General features: G+C 36.6%; 1 protein-coding gene across 7 annotated transcripts in view; it reads left to right on the forward strand.

Moving 5' to 3' along the window:
* UIMC1 (ubiquitin interaction motif containing 1) overlaps positions 1-12,891 on the forward strand; it is a 106,704-nt gene that overhangs the window by 55,729 nt on the left and 38,084 nt on the right. For all 7 annotated transcript variants that reach the window (XM_029942785.1, XM_029942788.1, XM_029942789.1 and 4 more), the window contains 4 exons: positions 1,059-1,123; positions 3,126-3,202; positions 6,915-7,018; positions 12,454-12,598. In XM_029942785.1, coding sequence (XP_029798645.1) covers positions 1,059-1,123; positions 3,126-3,202; positions 6,915-7,018; positions 12,454-12,598 — 391 coding nt within the window. The remainder of the gene's footprint in view (positions 1-1,058; positions 1,124-3,125; positions 3,203-6,914; positions 7,019-12,453; positions 12,599-12,891) is intronic.

Raw genomic sequence — 12,891 nt, forward strand, 5'->3', positions numbered from 1 at the left:
TTCTTTAACATATTTACATTTTTGAGAGAGAAAGACAGAGTGTGAGTAGGCAGGGGCAGAGAAAGAGGGAGATACAGAATCCCAAGCAGGCTCCAGGCTCTGAGCCTTTAGCAGAGAGCCCATCGCGGGGCTTGAACCCACAAACTGGTAGATCACAACTTGTGCCAAAGTCTAAAGCTTAACCTGCTGAGCCACCCAGGTGCCCCATATTTGTTACATTTCTTAAAAGATATCCCTGTAGCCAGATTTTAGGACTATTGTGGCAGATTTGTAGAAAAAGGAATCTTTATAACCTTCCCTTTGGGATGTTCCGTTTTATGACTTGGTTGTGCTTAGAGAGACTTCTTTTACAGATTGCAGTGTTTTTTGCAACTGAATATGTCCATTGAAAACTGGGCTTTTCTCTGTATTTTCTCTATCCACAACAAAAGCTTTATGGTTGCCTCTTTGATGTTATGTATATTTTTTTTTAAGTTTACTTATCTATTTTGAGAGAGCTAGTGCAAGGTGGGGAGGGGCAGAGAGAGAGATGAGCCAGAGGATCCGAAGCAGGCTCTGCATACTAACAGCTAAGAGCCCCATGCAGGGCTCAACCTCATGAGCTGTGAGATTATGACTTGTGCCAAAGTCAGATGCTTAACTGACTGAGCCACTCAGACACCCCTATAATTGCTTTTTTGAAATCATAATTCATTTGATTCACCAATTAATATTTATATGTCTTACATTTTACTAAGTATATCACATGTATTTTTAAATTCTCACAGTAATGCTCTTTGAGGCAGTCATTAATACTTATTTTAAGATGAGGAAACAGATTGAGTTGTGGCTTACCCTAGATTTCAAAGTTAATGGCTGATCTACTTGTGATGTAAATCCCAGTCTTCTCATTCCACAGGACATGCTCTTTTTACTGAAACTTATTTATGTAAAATGTTTTCTTCTTATTGCTAATTACTGATTAATAGTGTTGAGCAGTTAATTTTTTTAATAGAAGACAAACCAGAAGACAAATATACAGTACCTATATATTTAGGATGTTACATATTTCTTTGCAGTCTTCCCAAAGGGTATTTGTTGAAGAAACTTCTGAAGAAGGAAACTCTGTACCTGCCTCACAAAGGTAAGTTTATATGTTGTTACAGGTCTGAATTCTCTGATGGTGCCAGAATAAGAGAGATGAACCACATTAGTGGTTAGCTTGCCAGGGATCTTTTAGCTCCTTTATAAACACAAACTAAGATCATTATCTTCCAGTACGTAGCTCATAGAAGTCTAGAATATTAGATTAGAAGAGATCTTAGATTTTTTTTTTGTTTAGTCCAGCCATCTTGGTTCATATCCCATTTACACCATTCCTGAATAGTGTTTACATCCTGCTACTTTTAACTAGTCTAGCTTCCTATGCCAAATTTGAAGGCTCTAGATTTTTTTAGTTGTTCTAGACCTCCTGTCTTCTTTCTTTATTCCCTTTCTTTATGCTTATTTTACTTGCATATTCAAATTATATCCATCTTTTAAGGCCATTCTTAAGACTTGTATTTTTTATTAATATTATTCAGGTCACAGAGAACATGTATCGCCCTCACTTCCTGTCCTTTGCCACTTTTAATCTGATTGTATCTTATTTTTTTCCCTTAAATTGCTGTATTTTCATTACTCCTCAGTTATTCTTGCTGATCAATTGGTTGATGAGGTTACCTTCTGAAGTCTTTTCATTTTAATTATATATATATATATATTGTGGTTGATTGGTTACAGACTGCATTATCAACTGGATTAAGTTTTCAATTACTTTTCCCTTTTATCTGGTAGTTGACTTTTGAGGATTACTCAGGAGTAACTGTGTTGAGTGACTTTCATCTCTTATATGGAAGTTGAGGCCCTATTACCACTTGTCATAATTTGGTGGTTGTTCTTAGGCTTTTGGTTAAGTTGATAGTACTAGTTATTTCTTCCTGAGTTGAAGAATAATGGTTTTGGTTTGATTCTCCTGCTGTTAAGACAATTTTGGAAGTGGTTTTAACTGGAGCAGAGCTTCTGCTTCCTGCAGGCTCCAGTGCTTTGTTGTGGTGAGCCTTGTGCAGAGCAGATGTAAGTTTTAATAAATGATTATACGCTTTGTCACCAGGAGAGAGTTGGAATTGCAGGCAATGTGGTTTGACTTCAAATTGATTAGCCCATTTTATAAATGTCAGCAAATTGTTTTGTGATGGACCCTTGAATAGAGCCCTAATGTTACATGCAGAGTAAACTGTGTCTGGCTTGAGTTTATAACAAATGTTATGAGATGTTTTATTTAGAGAGAGAAATCACTTGCGGTTTCCTATTAGGATTTAGTTAATTTATCATGAATCGGTGATGGTTAGTCTCTCTTCTCTGTGGTTCTTTGTTGATGTGAGGTTGTATGTTTTTAAGTGTCCTCTTGCATACTTGATCAAACCATCATGAAGCTCTGTGAAGCATAAGGGGGGTAGCTCTAATGCTCAGATCTCTTAGCCATGTGTTCCTGTGTCAGGAGATTACACTCTGTGAACAAGCAGGGTAAACTAGAAGTTTGATGGGAGTGATTAATAATTAAGTTAACTCTCAGAAGATATATTGAACTTGTATGGGCAGGTTTTTACTGTATTGGAATTGTATCTTTTTGTTGCTTGGAAAAAGCTACATCTTGAGATAAAGAGGAAATTTAACTGTAAGGTGAGGGAAAAGCTAGTGTGTTGTTAGGAGAATCCCCATATCTTATGAGTTTACAAATCTCTAACCTTCAGAAGGCTAAGATGGAGACTCTAAAACGCCACTGACATTCTTATATTGGAATGGACTTTTTGTCTTCTATGGTATTCACAGATAGTCCATACCCTTCAACTTTCCTTTGTAAAGATTCCAAAAGGCGGTTCTTTTGGTTCAGTGATTTTACTAGATCCGGAGGTGTAAGCATGTTTCTTTCCCCCATTTCTGATCTGGAGTTTTCACTACCAATTCCTTGCTTCCCTGTTGTGCTTTTGTGGTTTTGGATGGCAGGTATGGATTACCTGTGGCTTTGTAAATGACTCACCACTGCTTTTGGCCCTATGTTCTAATTTATTTTACTGGGATTCACTTGGGGTTTGGTTCTTTTTCAGCATTGCTGCTTTGACCAGTAAGAGAAGCTCAGTCATTATGCCAGAGAGTTCTGCAGAGGAAATCACTGTGTGTCCTGGTAAGCACTTCACTGATTTTACTGAATTTTTGATCCTTAGCTCTCTACCTTTTTGTGCCAATTAAATTTTCTGACTTTTCCAGCCCACTCCTAGGAGGTTTATGTGTGATTGATGTATGTGTGTATCTCCACATGTGTACACATATACATACACACCCACTGTTTAAATGGACATTAGCTCTGATTCTTAATCTTCACTTAGACTGTTTTAGTTTTGAAATTAATATGGCTCTTTTGTCTACTTGTTTGCTTACCAGCCTCATCAGAGATGAAAGCAGAGCATCAGGAATAGCATTTAATTGTACATTGAGAGGCAAGAGGACTTTATATTTTGGTTTATGGGTTCTCCAAATTGGGCTGACCTCAAATCTGCCTATCATTAAACATTTTTCTCAGAGCCTTTTGCTAGTTTTATATTGCCATTCACTCCTTATTGCAGAGGGAGTCCAGAAATTGAATTTTGTGCACAGTTCTGTCATTGATGTATTTTTAATCTCAGATAAGACATATAACCTAGTTAAGCATTGTACTTTGCTTTTTGTTAATTGTTGAGATGAAATGTCATGGGTACCTTACTCGGGTACAAGAGATGTTCATTCAAGGTTGTACATGAATTGATTTTGACATACAAAATTATTTTTTTACTTTAATTATAACAAACTTTAAAAAATTCTTTTTTGCTAATGGGATTTTATTTATTTATTTATTTTAATTGAGGTATAGCTGATACACTAGATTCAGGTGTACAACTTGTGATTTGACAAATTTGTACATTATGCTATGGTCACCACAAGAATAGCTACCATCTGTCACCCTGAGAGACTTTTACAGTACCAAAGACTGTATTTCTTGTGCCTTACCAGTTATTCATTACATAACTGGAAGCCTGTATCTCCTACAGGCTTTCCTTAAAAGTGGGGTCCATTACATTTATCAGTAACCTCATTCATGTGAGATTGAGGGACTTCCTATCAATGTTTAAACTCTTTGGGCAGTAAGTGTTGCACACATGTTACCATAGGTCATACCTAGTTTTCCCTTAGGTCTCATGTAACCTATCAGGGCCAGAGAGACATAGTTTCTAATTTTGGCTTCAACTTTTTTTTCTTCAGAGACTTAAACTTAGTTTACACATTATTCTTGGAAAGACCTATAAACATTTATAAACATTTGGCAGCATAGCATAAAGGCCTTTCTTATTTTTAAAGTTTAATTATGTTGTTTTTTTTATTGAAAGTGTTTCTTCATTCATATAAAATGTATTTGGATTACTGCCTAATGATACCCATTAAGAGACCCACTACCAAGTGCTCTGATTTTGGCAGGGATGCTGTGCTATCTTCGTGAAAAGAAAACTTTACCCCCACTCTGCCTTAGATTGCCTTAGATATGCCATCCCATTGGATGTATGTGTATCTTCTCCACATATGTTATGTGTACATATACATATATATACATACACACCCACTCAGTATGTTTAGGATGATGGCATGTGATGTCATTCTGGGATCTTGCAGGAGGTACCTTGTAAATACAATAATTTTGAAAGCCCTAGTTAATGCGAGGGAAAAGCACGCCCTTCAGTACTGAGGTTAGATAACTTTTATGATCATGACTTGCTGTCATTCGCTTGCTAATTAAGTCCAACTGTTAGCTGACATAAACCACTTCTAAATGAGATTGCAAAAGGTTTCCATAACATTACTGTTCCTTTTGCTAAGAAAGTATAACTATTTCATGGAGCCAGACTCCTGAATCTCTTTGTAAATATATAATTTAGAAGCTGTGCAACTAACTTTTCTGGAAAATTTGAGTTCTGGATGTTTTCTAAATGGATGAAATACAGATTGAGTGTAGTAGTCCATGTTCCCTATTTTGTGTTGTCCTGTATTTCTAAAAATTCCAGGGATCTGATATTCAAAATTATCACATCTTTTTAGAGTTACTCACTTTGTTGAAGAAGCCTATGCCTTATGCCTGTATTCTAGCATTGTTTACTTCTAAGAAGCTAATGCTGTCTTGTCTTTATAGTTGAATATTTCAGCGATCCACAGAAAGCTTAATTAAAAAGACTTTTTATTATTACAGTTGTGCAAACAATGAGTAGTTCTGATTTTTTAACAGACTGTCTTTTTTGGTACTATTTCTCAGGGAAACTTGCCAAAGCAGTTTCTCTTTTTTTGGTTTTATTGAACAATTCATGAATTGGGCAGCATTTCATCTAGCAAGTAGAGGGGGGGTCCCGACAAAGAAGACTTTGAAGTTTATGCACTCTAAGCCTTTTTTCACCAAGGTGGTAAAATCTATGTGTGTGTGCGTGTGTACTCATTTTTCAAAAATATTATAAGATGTAGAAATAGAGTTAACATTAGACAAGTATTTAGTACCTCTTTGATGATTGAGAAGAAAACCTCAGTATCTTATAGGTACTTTATTTGCCCAATATTGGCCATTCATTGTATTTGTGAAGAACAGAAGTATCAGTTAGTTAGATGCATAGTCCATACAGTGTAGATAAGAGACAACTTACTAGATTTGTATTCTGGGATAAGTTTCTTTTTCAGATTTGTTGTCCCTTTTTGACATAGAGTTACTGTTCTTTTGTTATATTAAGTGATAAGTGTCTCAACCAGAGGTTGGCACGTTTTTTTCTGTAAAAGACTAGACAGATATTTTAGGCTTTGTGGAATAAACTACTCATCTCTGCCACTGAAACTACTCAGAGCTACCATTTTAGCACAAAGGCAACCATAAAATAAAAAGAAGAATGTGTGTGGCTGTGTTCCAATAAAACTTTATTTACAAAAATAGGAAACTGGCTGGTTTTGTCCCATAGCTATAGTTTGTTGACTCCTGAACTAAACTATGAGGGACCCCATCTTATATCTCCATATTGCTTCTAGCCTATATGGTGCCTGGAACTTGTTGATCATAAATATTTGTTGAGTGAATGTCAAACAAATAGATTCTGCCTGAAGAATATATTAAAGAAAGGCACATTTTTGTCTAGAATGTCTTTTCTGTTTTTGCTCCCAATTTTTGCCTCCTCTTACCATCCTTTTAACCTTAGAACTAACATTGGCAGTTTTTTGTTTTCTATAAAAATAAATATATTTTAAAAACAGAACTATGCTGAAAAAAAATCAGATGGATTAACTGATGAATGGATAAAGAAATTGTGATACATCCATATTGTGGACTACTACTACTCAGCAGTAAAAAGGAATGAACTGCTGATATGTAACAACATGAATGCTTTTCAAACACATTATACTAAATGAAAGACGTCAGACACAAAAGATGGCACACTGTAGGATTTCATTTGTGTAACATTCTAGAAAAGGGAAACTATAGGATTGTAAAGTAGATTGGTCATTGAGGGACGCAGTGGGTAATTCACTGCGAAGGGGTACATGAGAACTTTTTGGGTGCTTAGAAATGTTTTATATCCTGATTTTGGTGGTTATATGGTATAAATGATACCATGTATAAATTGTATACATTTGTCAAAATTCATCAAACTCTATACTGAGAATTGGTGAATTCTGTTGTATGTAAATTGTGCCGCACTAAAGCTTTAAGAAGAAACAAACTAGATCTATATTATCACTGCAGTTTTATATCCTAAGCTTAAGGGGAAATAGGTGTTTGTTTTTTTAACTATGAAAATATAAAGTGGAAATTAATGACTCTTTAACTTTTTAAATTACAGAGACACAGCTAAGTTCTTCTGAAACTTTTGACCTTGAAAAAGAAGTCTCTCTAGGTAGCAGAGAGATCCTGGATGAAGTAAGAATAATAATGGCAGATAAGGAGGTGAGTAATCTGTATAATTTTTCTTAGTGTTTTCTTTCTCCTGGTAGTCCTCTCTCTGATGCAGCATTGACTTGGCTGGAAAGATTAGGTGACAGAAGGTTGCAGTTTTAGAGATACTTATATCAGAGTGTGATTCTTACACTTCAGCTCAGCACTGTTTTAAAATAGGCGTAGTTACCATTTCTTGATTTCTTAATATGCTTTATTATTTTCTATTACAGATGGGGAAACAGAGGCTTAGAATGTTTAAGTCATTCGCTCATATTCAAAATGGTAATAGTGGTAAAACTAGAATTTGAACACTGATCTATCTCCAAAGTCTAGGGTATTTTCTATTAAATTACTGATAAATAACAAAAATGAACAATCTTAGAAAAAGTCACTGTATTTATATTATGTCACCCCTAATTTCTAGACATGACCAGAAATGCAAAGTCAGGGGGTACCTCGATGACTCAGTTGGTTAAGTGTCTGTCTGACTTTGGTTTTGGCTCAGGTCAGGACCTCATGGTTCATGAGTTGGAGCCCTGCATCAGGGCTCTGCTCTTTTTTTCTCTCTCTCTCAAATAAATAAACTTCAAAAAGAAAAAAGCAAAATCAGGATACCAGCATGGAAAAATAAGCAAATCTTTATTTGCTATATTACCTTTCTTAACTTCACATATCTGGCATCAGCCATAGAGATGAATGACACAAGTTCATCCTTTTATTATTATTATCATTTTGAGAGAGAGAACTAGCGCATGAGTGGGGCAAGGGGTCAGAGGGAAGGAGAGAGAGAAAGAGAGAGAGAGAATCTTAAGCAGTCTCTGCGCTCAGTGTGGAGAATGATGTGGGCGTCAGTCTCACAACCCTGGGATCATGACCTGAGCCAAAATCAAGAGTTGGATGCTTAACCAACTGAGCCACCCAGGTACCCCACACGTTCTTCCTTCTGATTAAGATTTTCATTATATATTTTTCATATTGTGTCTGACAAAGTAATTTACCAAGGATCTTAAACATTTTATAATCTGCAAAATCTGTTGTTACAAAAAGCAACCTGAGAATTAGACTAATTTTTCTATGGATAAATATTTTGGTTACATTTGCTTATGCTTTCTTATCCTGAGCATTAAAAAAAAAAAAAAGGTTTCACTCTCTTATTCCTTTTTACAGTCTAGGTTTTTTGAAAAAGTTTTTACAATAGAAGGTAGATCCCTTCCCTAGTCTCTGCCATTGCAGGTAACTGGGTAGAAATTCTGCTTTCATGAATCATGCACACTGCTTGGTTCCCTGGAACCTGATCTGTCAGGACTGACAGATGTAGATTCCCTGATGCTAGTGGTGGTGGTAGGGAAGATGGTGACACACTCTGCAACAGAGTGATTAAGGACAGATCCTGCTAGATAATGTTGAACAGTGTAAATGGGAGTGGAGAACAGAGTGATACTAACGTAGTCATTTTAACTACAGAAAAAGCCCTACAATCCTTTTGTTAATCAAAGCTGATTTCTTACCCATCCGTGATTACAAAGGAGACTGTTTTTTGGGGCAAAGAGCACTAACCCTGGGGCGCCTGGGTGGCTCATTCCCTTAAGCATCTGACTTGGGCTCAGGCCATGATCTTGTGGTTCTTGAGTTTGAGCCCCACATCGAGGGGCTGTTAGCTCAGAGCCTGGAGCCTGCTTCAGATTTGGTGTCTCCCTCTTTCTCTGCCCCTCTCCTTGCTCTTCGCACTCTCTTTCTCTCTCAAAAATAAGCACTAAAAAACACATAAAAAATCCCCACGAATTTGTAGTGTTTATGTCCACAATGCTACACATCAAGTGGATGGAGTTTTATGGCCTTTCTCACATTGGATGTTCTCTTTTTGGTGTTGCTGTTTGCTAGTATATATAGATGTCTGTAAATAGTCTCAGAAATTTCTATAAAAAATGTTAGTTACTGTAGTTTTTTTTTTTTTTAACTTTTTTTTTTTTTTTTTTTGAGAGAGAGACAGAGGCAGAGCATAAGCGGGCAGGGGCAGAGAGAGAGGGAGACACAGAATTGGAAATAGGCTCCAGGCTCTGAGTTCTCAGCACAGAGCCCGACATGGGGCTCGAACCCACAAACTGTGAGATCATGACCTGAGCCGAAGTTGGATACTCAGCCGACTGAGCTACCCAGGTGCCCCAGAGTTACTGTAGTTTTTAAGTGATTGAGTAATCACTAGGTACAGGTCTCTTATTAGAAAGATAGAATCTGAACATTTTATGAGCACAAAGATAGTATCATAATGGGTGTGGTCTCTTCTTGGAATCTGTGTAGAGGTTCATTTGTACTAAAATTTCTTGTTTATTTGAAGGTGGTATGGTGTAGTGCAAGGGATTTGATCATTGGACTTAATTGTTTTATTCATTTCATACATTTGACAGATATTATAATTTGTGTCCTCTGTGACAGTTATTGTTTTAGACTCTTGAGATACAACAATAAAAAAACAAAACAAAACAGAAACAGTCACTTCTCTCAAAGGGTCCTGGTGGTAAGGGAGGAGATAGACACATAGATAATTATAATGTGATCTGACAAATGTAATGATAGAAGATGCCTAGGGCTTTAGGGGAACATAGAAGAAGAATGCTTTTTTGAATTTCAATTCTTTGTATGTAAAATGGAGACAAAAAACCTATTTTACTGGGTTGCTCTGAAGATTAGATAAAGAATATAAAACATGTAGTAGAGATATGGCACAATTAGAAGTATCTGTGTGAAACCGGTTATTATTTTACTGCTTTGTAATAGATTGTGGCTATTAGTAGTACTTGCTTATTTATGATAGAGAATTGCTCAACAGTATTTGAGTTATTTGGAATACCATGGCAGAACTATAATCCTTTTTAAAAAAATTTTTTTTTCTGTTTTTTATTTATTTTTGAGAGACAGAGAGAGACAGCATGAGCAGGAGAGCGCCAGAGAGAGAGGGAGACACAGAATCTGAAACAGGCTCCAGGCTCTGGCTAGCTGTTAGCACAGGGCTGGATGCGGGGCTCGAATCCATAAACCGTGAGATCATGACCTGAGCTGAAGCCGGACTCTTAACCGACTGAGCCACCCAGGCACCCCCTATAATCCTTCTTGATTTGATTTCTTGCAGTGGTCAGTTCCCTATGGAAATAATATTTTCTGAATATCTTGCCTGAGAGAATCCCTTGGTTGGAGTTTCAGATAGTTTTTTCTCGGAAAAGTTAATTGAAGTTATTCAGAATCAAACAGTTGGTGTAATCAATTGGTTTTTAAGTTAACTGTGTTGAGTTCTATGGAAAGAGAGGAAAGATCTAACTAAACTAAACTTTCTGCTTAGATAAACTGGGTGAGGGAGTGGGAGGGAGTTGGTGACATGTAGGAGGTACTTTTATTTTCACTTGGTTCATTTCTTGAAGGGAGGTTTCTTTTGAGGCCAGAAGATAAGGACTGACCTTTAGAAATCAAGATTCGGTATCCAAGTACTTTGTTTGAGAAATGACTTGATAGTATTTTAAAAGAAGTAGAGGCAGCTCTTCAGAGACTGAATTCCTGACTATACAGCCCTAATAAAACCTGCTTCACTTATATTTTTTCCTCTTGAGGTTCCTTCATTATAGTTAATATTTAAATGGTACTGAAAAACATCTTACTTTATATAAAAAATGTTCAGAAACCTTCTGGGTTGCCTATGAACGTGATTGGAAATGGTCTTGTAATCACAATAAGACAGTAATAGACTACTGCCTCTTGAATACATTAATAGTTGAAGGTACATTCTGTGCATTTTACAGAACTGGTGATGAATACAAAGGAGTGTAGTGCTGGGTGTGAGCATCAGTGACATTCATGTCATATAACATTTCTGTGCTTAGTGAACTTTAGAATGCCAAGTAACTATTCAATTGCCATTAACTTTCAGTAACTCAAGACTACTTGCAAATTTTAGGGTATATTGATTTTTCTCCCCTCTGTTCAAATGGCTCTGCATGTATAAGACAACTTTTCCTTGTAAGATTTATGAACAGAGGACCCTGGGTTTCTGAGAAGCCAAGTGACTAAGCTTGGAATAAATGACATCCAGAACTTCCAGACACACTTGGTTCTCCCCACTTTTTAGAGAAGAATAATAGAACCAGACAGTCTCCCAATAGTTGGCAATGTCAGGTTCCAGAAACAAAGTAGAGGGGATTTTTTTTTTTTTTTTTTTTTTTTTACTTTTGCTACAGTATGGTAGAATGGAAATACTACAGTTTTGATGCCACACAACACAAGCCTGGATTCAAGTCTAGACTGGCCACTTGCTAACTTTTGAGATGAGCAGGTTACTTTACCTTTCAAACAAATCTCAATTTCCTCTTCTGTAATTCTGGAACCAGTTTGGTTGTGAGGGACAGGTATGTATAGAATATGAATTCAACCACTGTTAGTTCTTTTTCTCCTTTTTCTTTTTTTCCCCTTTCACAGTGTGTCTTTTCAAGTAAAAGGCAGGTGTGTTGAAAAGATAGGCAGTAGATTTTAAGGGTGTCCTAAAAAACAAACAAACAAACAAACAAACAAACCCCAGTTGCCTCAGAGCTCAAATTATCTACCCATTGCAGTTTTGGTCCTTGTACCAGAAGAGGGTGTATTTTTTCCCCCATGGTAAGGCATACTCACAGCCCAGGTGTTCCTTGCTCTTAAGTGGAAGCAGTGGCTGACTGTGCAGGACAGTTTCACATTGATTGGTTGGGACATGCTGTCCTTTGAAGCAAGTGTTAGGCAGTAGTGCTGCAGTGCTCACGCATACTGTTGAATTAATCACTGCAGAGTTCTTGGCTCTGACCTGTAAAGGTAAAGTAAAACTGCCTCTTAGAAAACACTGGCAACTGTAGGAAAAATGGTGATTATAGGAATAAGGAGAGAGAAGGTATAAGAATGGCTTTGGCAGAATTGTCTTAATGACTTTTATTTGAGGCCTCTTAAATATTTGGGTCTTAGTTCTATTTCCTCTTTTAATCCAGAAGTCACAGATAAAACAGAAGAGGTGGTAGACACAGCTTACTGACCTAAGAGCATGGTAGAGAGGAATGCCCTTAGATTTTGGAGCCAAATAGTCCTTGGTTTGAATTTCAGCACTGTCTCTTATTTGTTCTCTAACTTTGGGCAAGTTGGTTTACTGTTTTGGACAATGCTTTCTTCATGTGTAAGAAAGATTATGTTAATACCTTTGTAAGATTACTATGAGGATTAAATGAGTATTACATGCAGAATGCTTAGCATATAGAATGCAGGCACTGAATATATATATATATATTCATCTCCCAATCTTCAGACCCAAATTTGGCAAAGTGATTGGTATTTTCTTAGAAAGTAAATGAAATATGGGATGAACTCTCTTGTAGTTCTTTGAGGGAAAAGATATTTTATAAAGTAAATTTATTACAGTTGCCATTTGTTATTTTCTTCAGGTTGATAACCGGGAAAATACTGAGAAGGAAATACCTATTTCTACTGTCTCATCCAGTACCCAGGTGTCCTGCCCACTTTGTGACCAAGACTTTCCACCCACAAAGATTGAGCAACATGCTATGTACTGCAATGGAATAGGGCAAGGTACAGATAAAACTTATCAGGATCTATCAAACTCTTTTCTTTGCATGGTAGTTTTGTAATCCTCTATAATACAGTACAGGAAGAACAGACCACTCTTCCTCAGAGTTAAAGTTGTTGGGTTTGTCTTTTTCTCTTTCCTGTATCTGTTCTTTATTTCTTTGACAGATGTGCTCTTTTGTTGCACATACTCAGGAGAAAAGGAAGGAACAAAATCTTTCATGTTGGTATAGTTGGGCCAAATATCAGCATAATGCCATGGACCTTTCATTTTATCTTTTATATTTGAATATTGA

This window comes from Suricata suricatta, chromosome 6, assembly GCF_006229205.1.
Source record: "Suricata suricatta isolate VVHF042 chromosome 6, meerkat_22Aug2017_6uvM2_HiC, whole genome shotgun sequence".
Lineage (NCBI taxonomy): Eukaryota > Metazoa > Chordata > Mammalia > Carnivora > Herpestidae > Suricata > Suricata suricatta.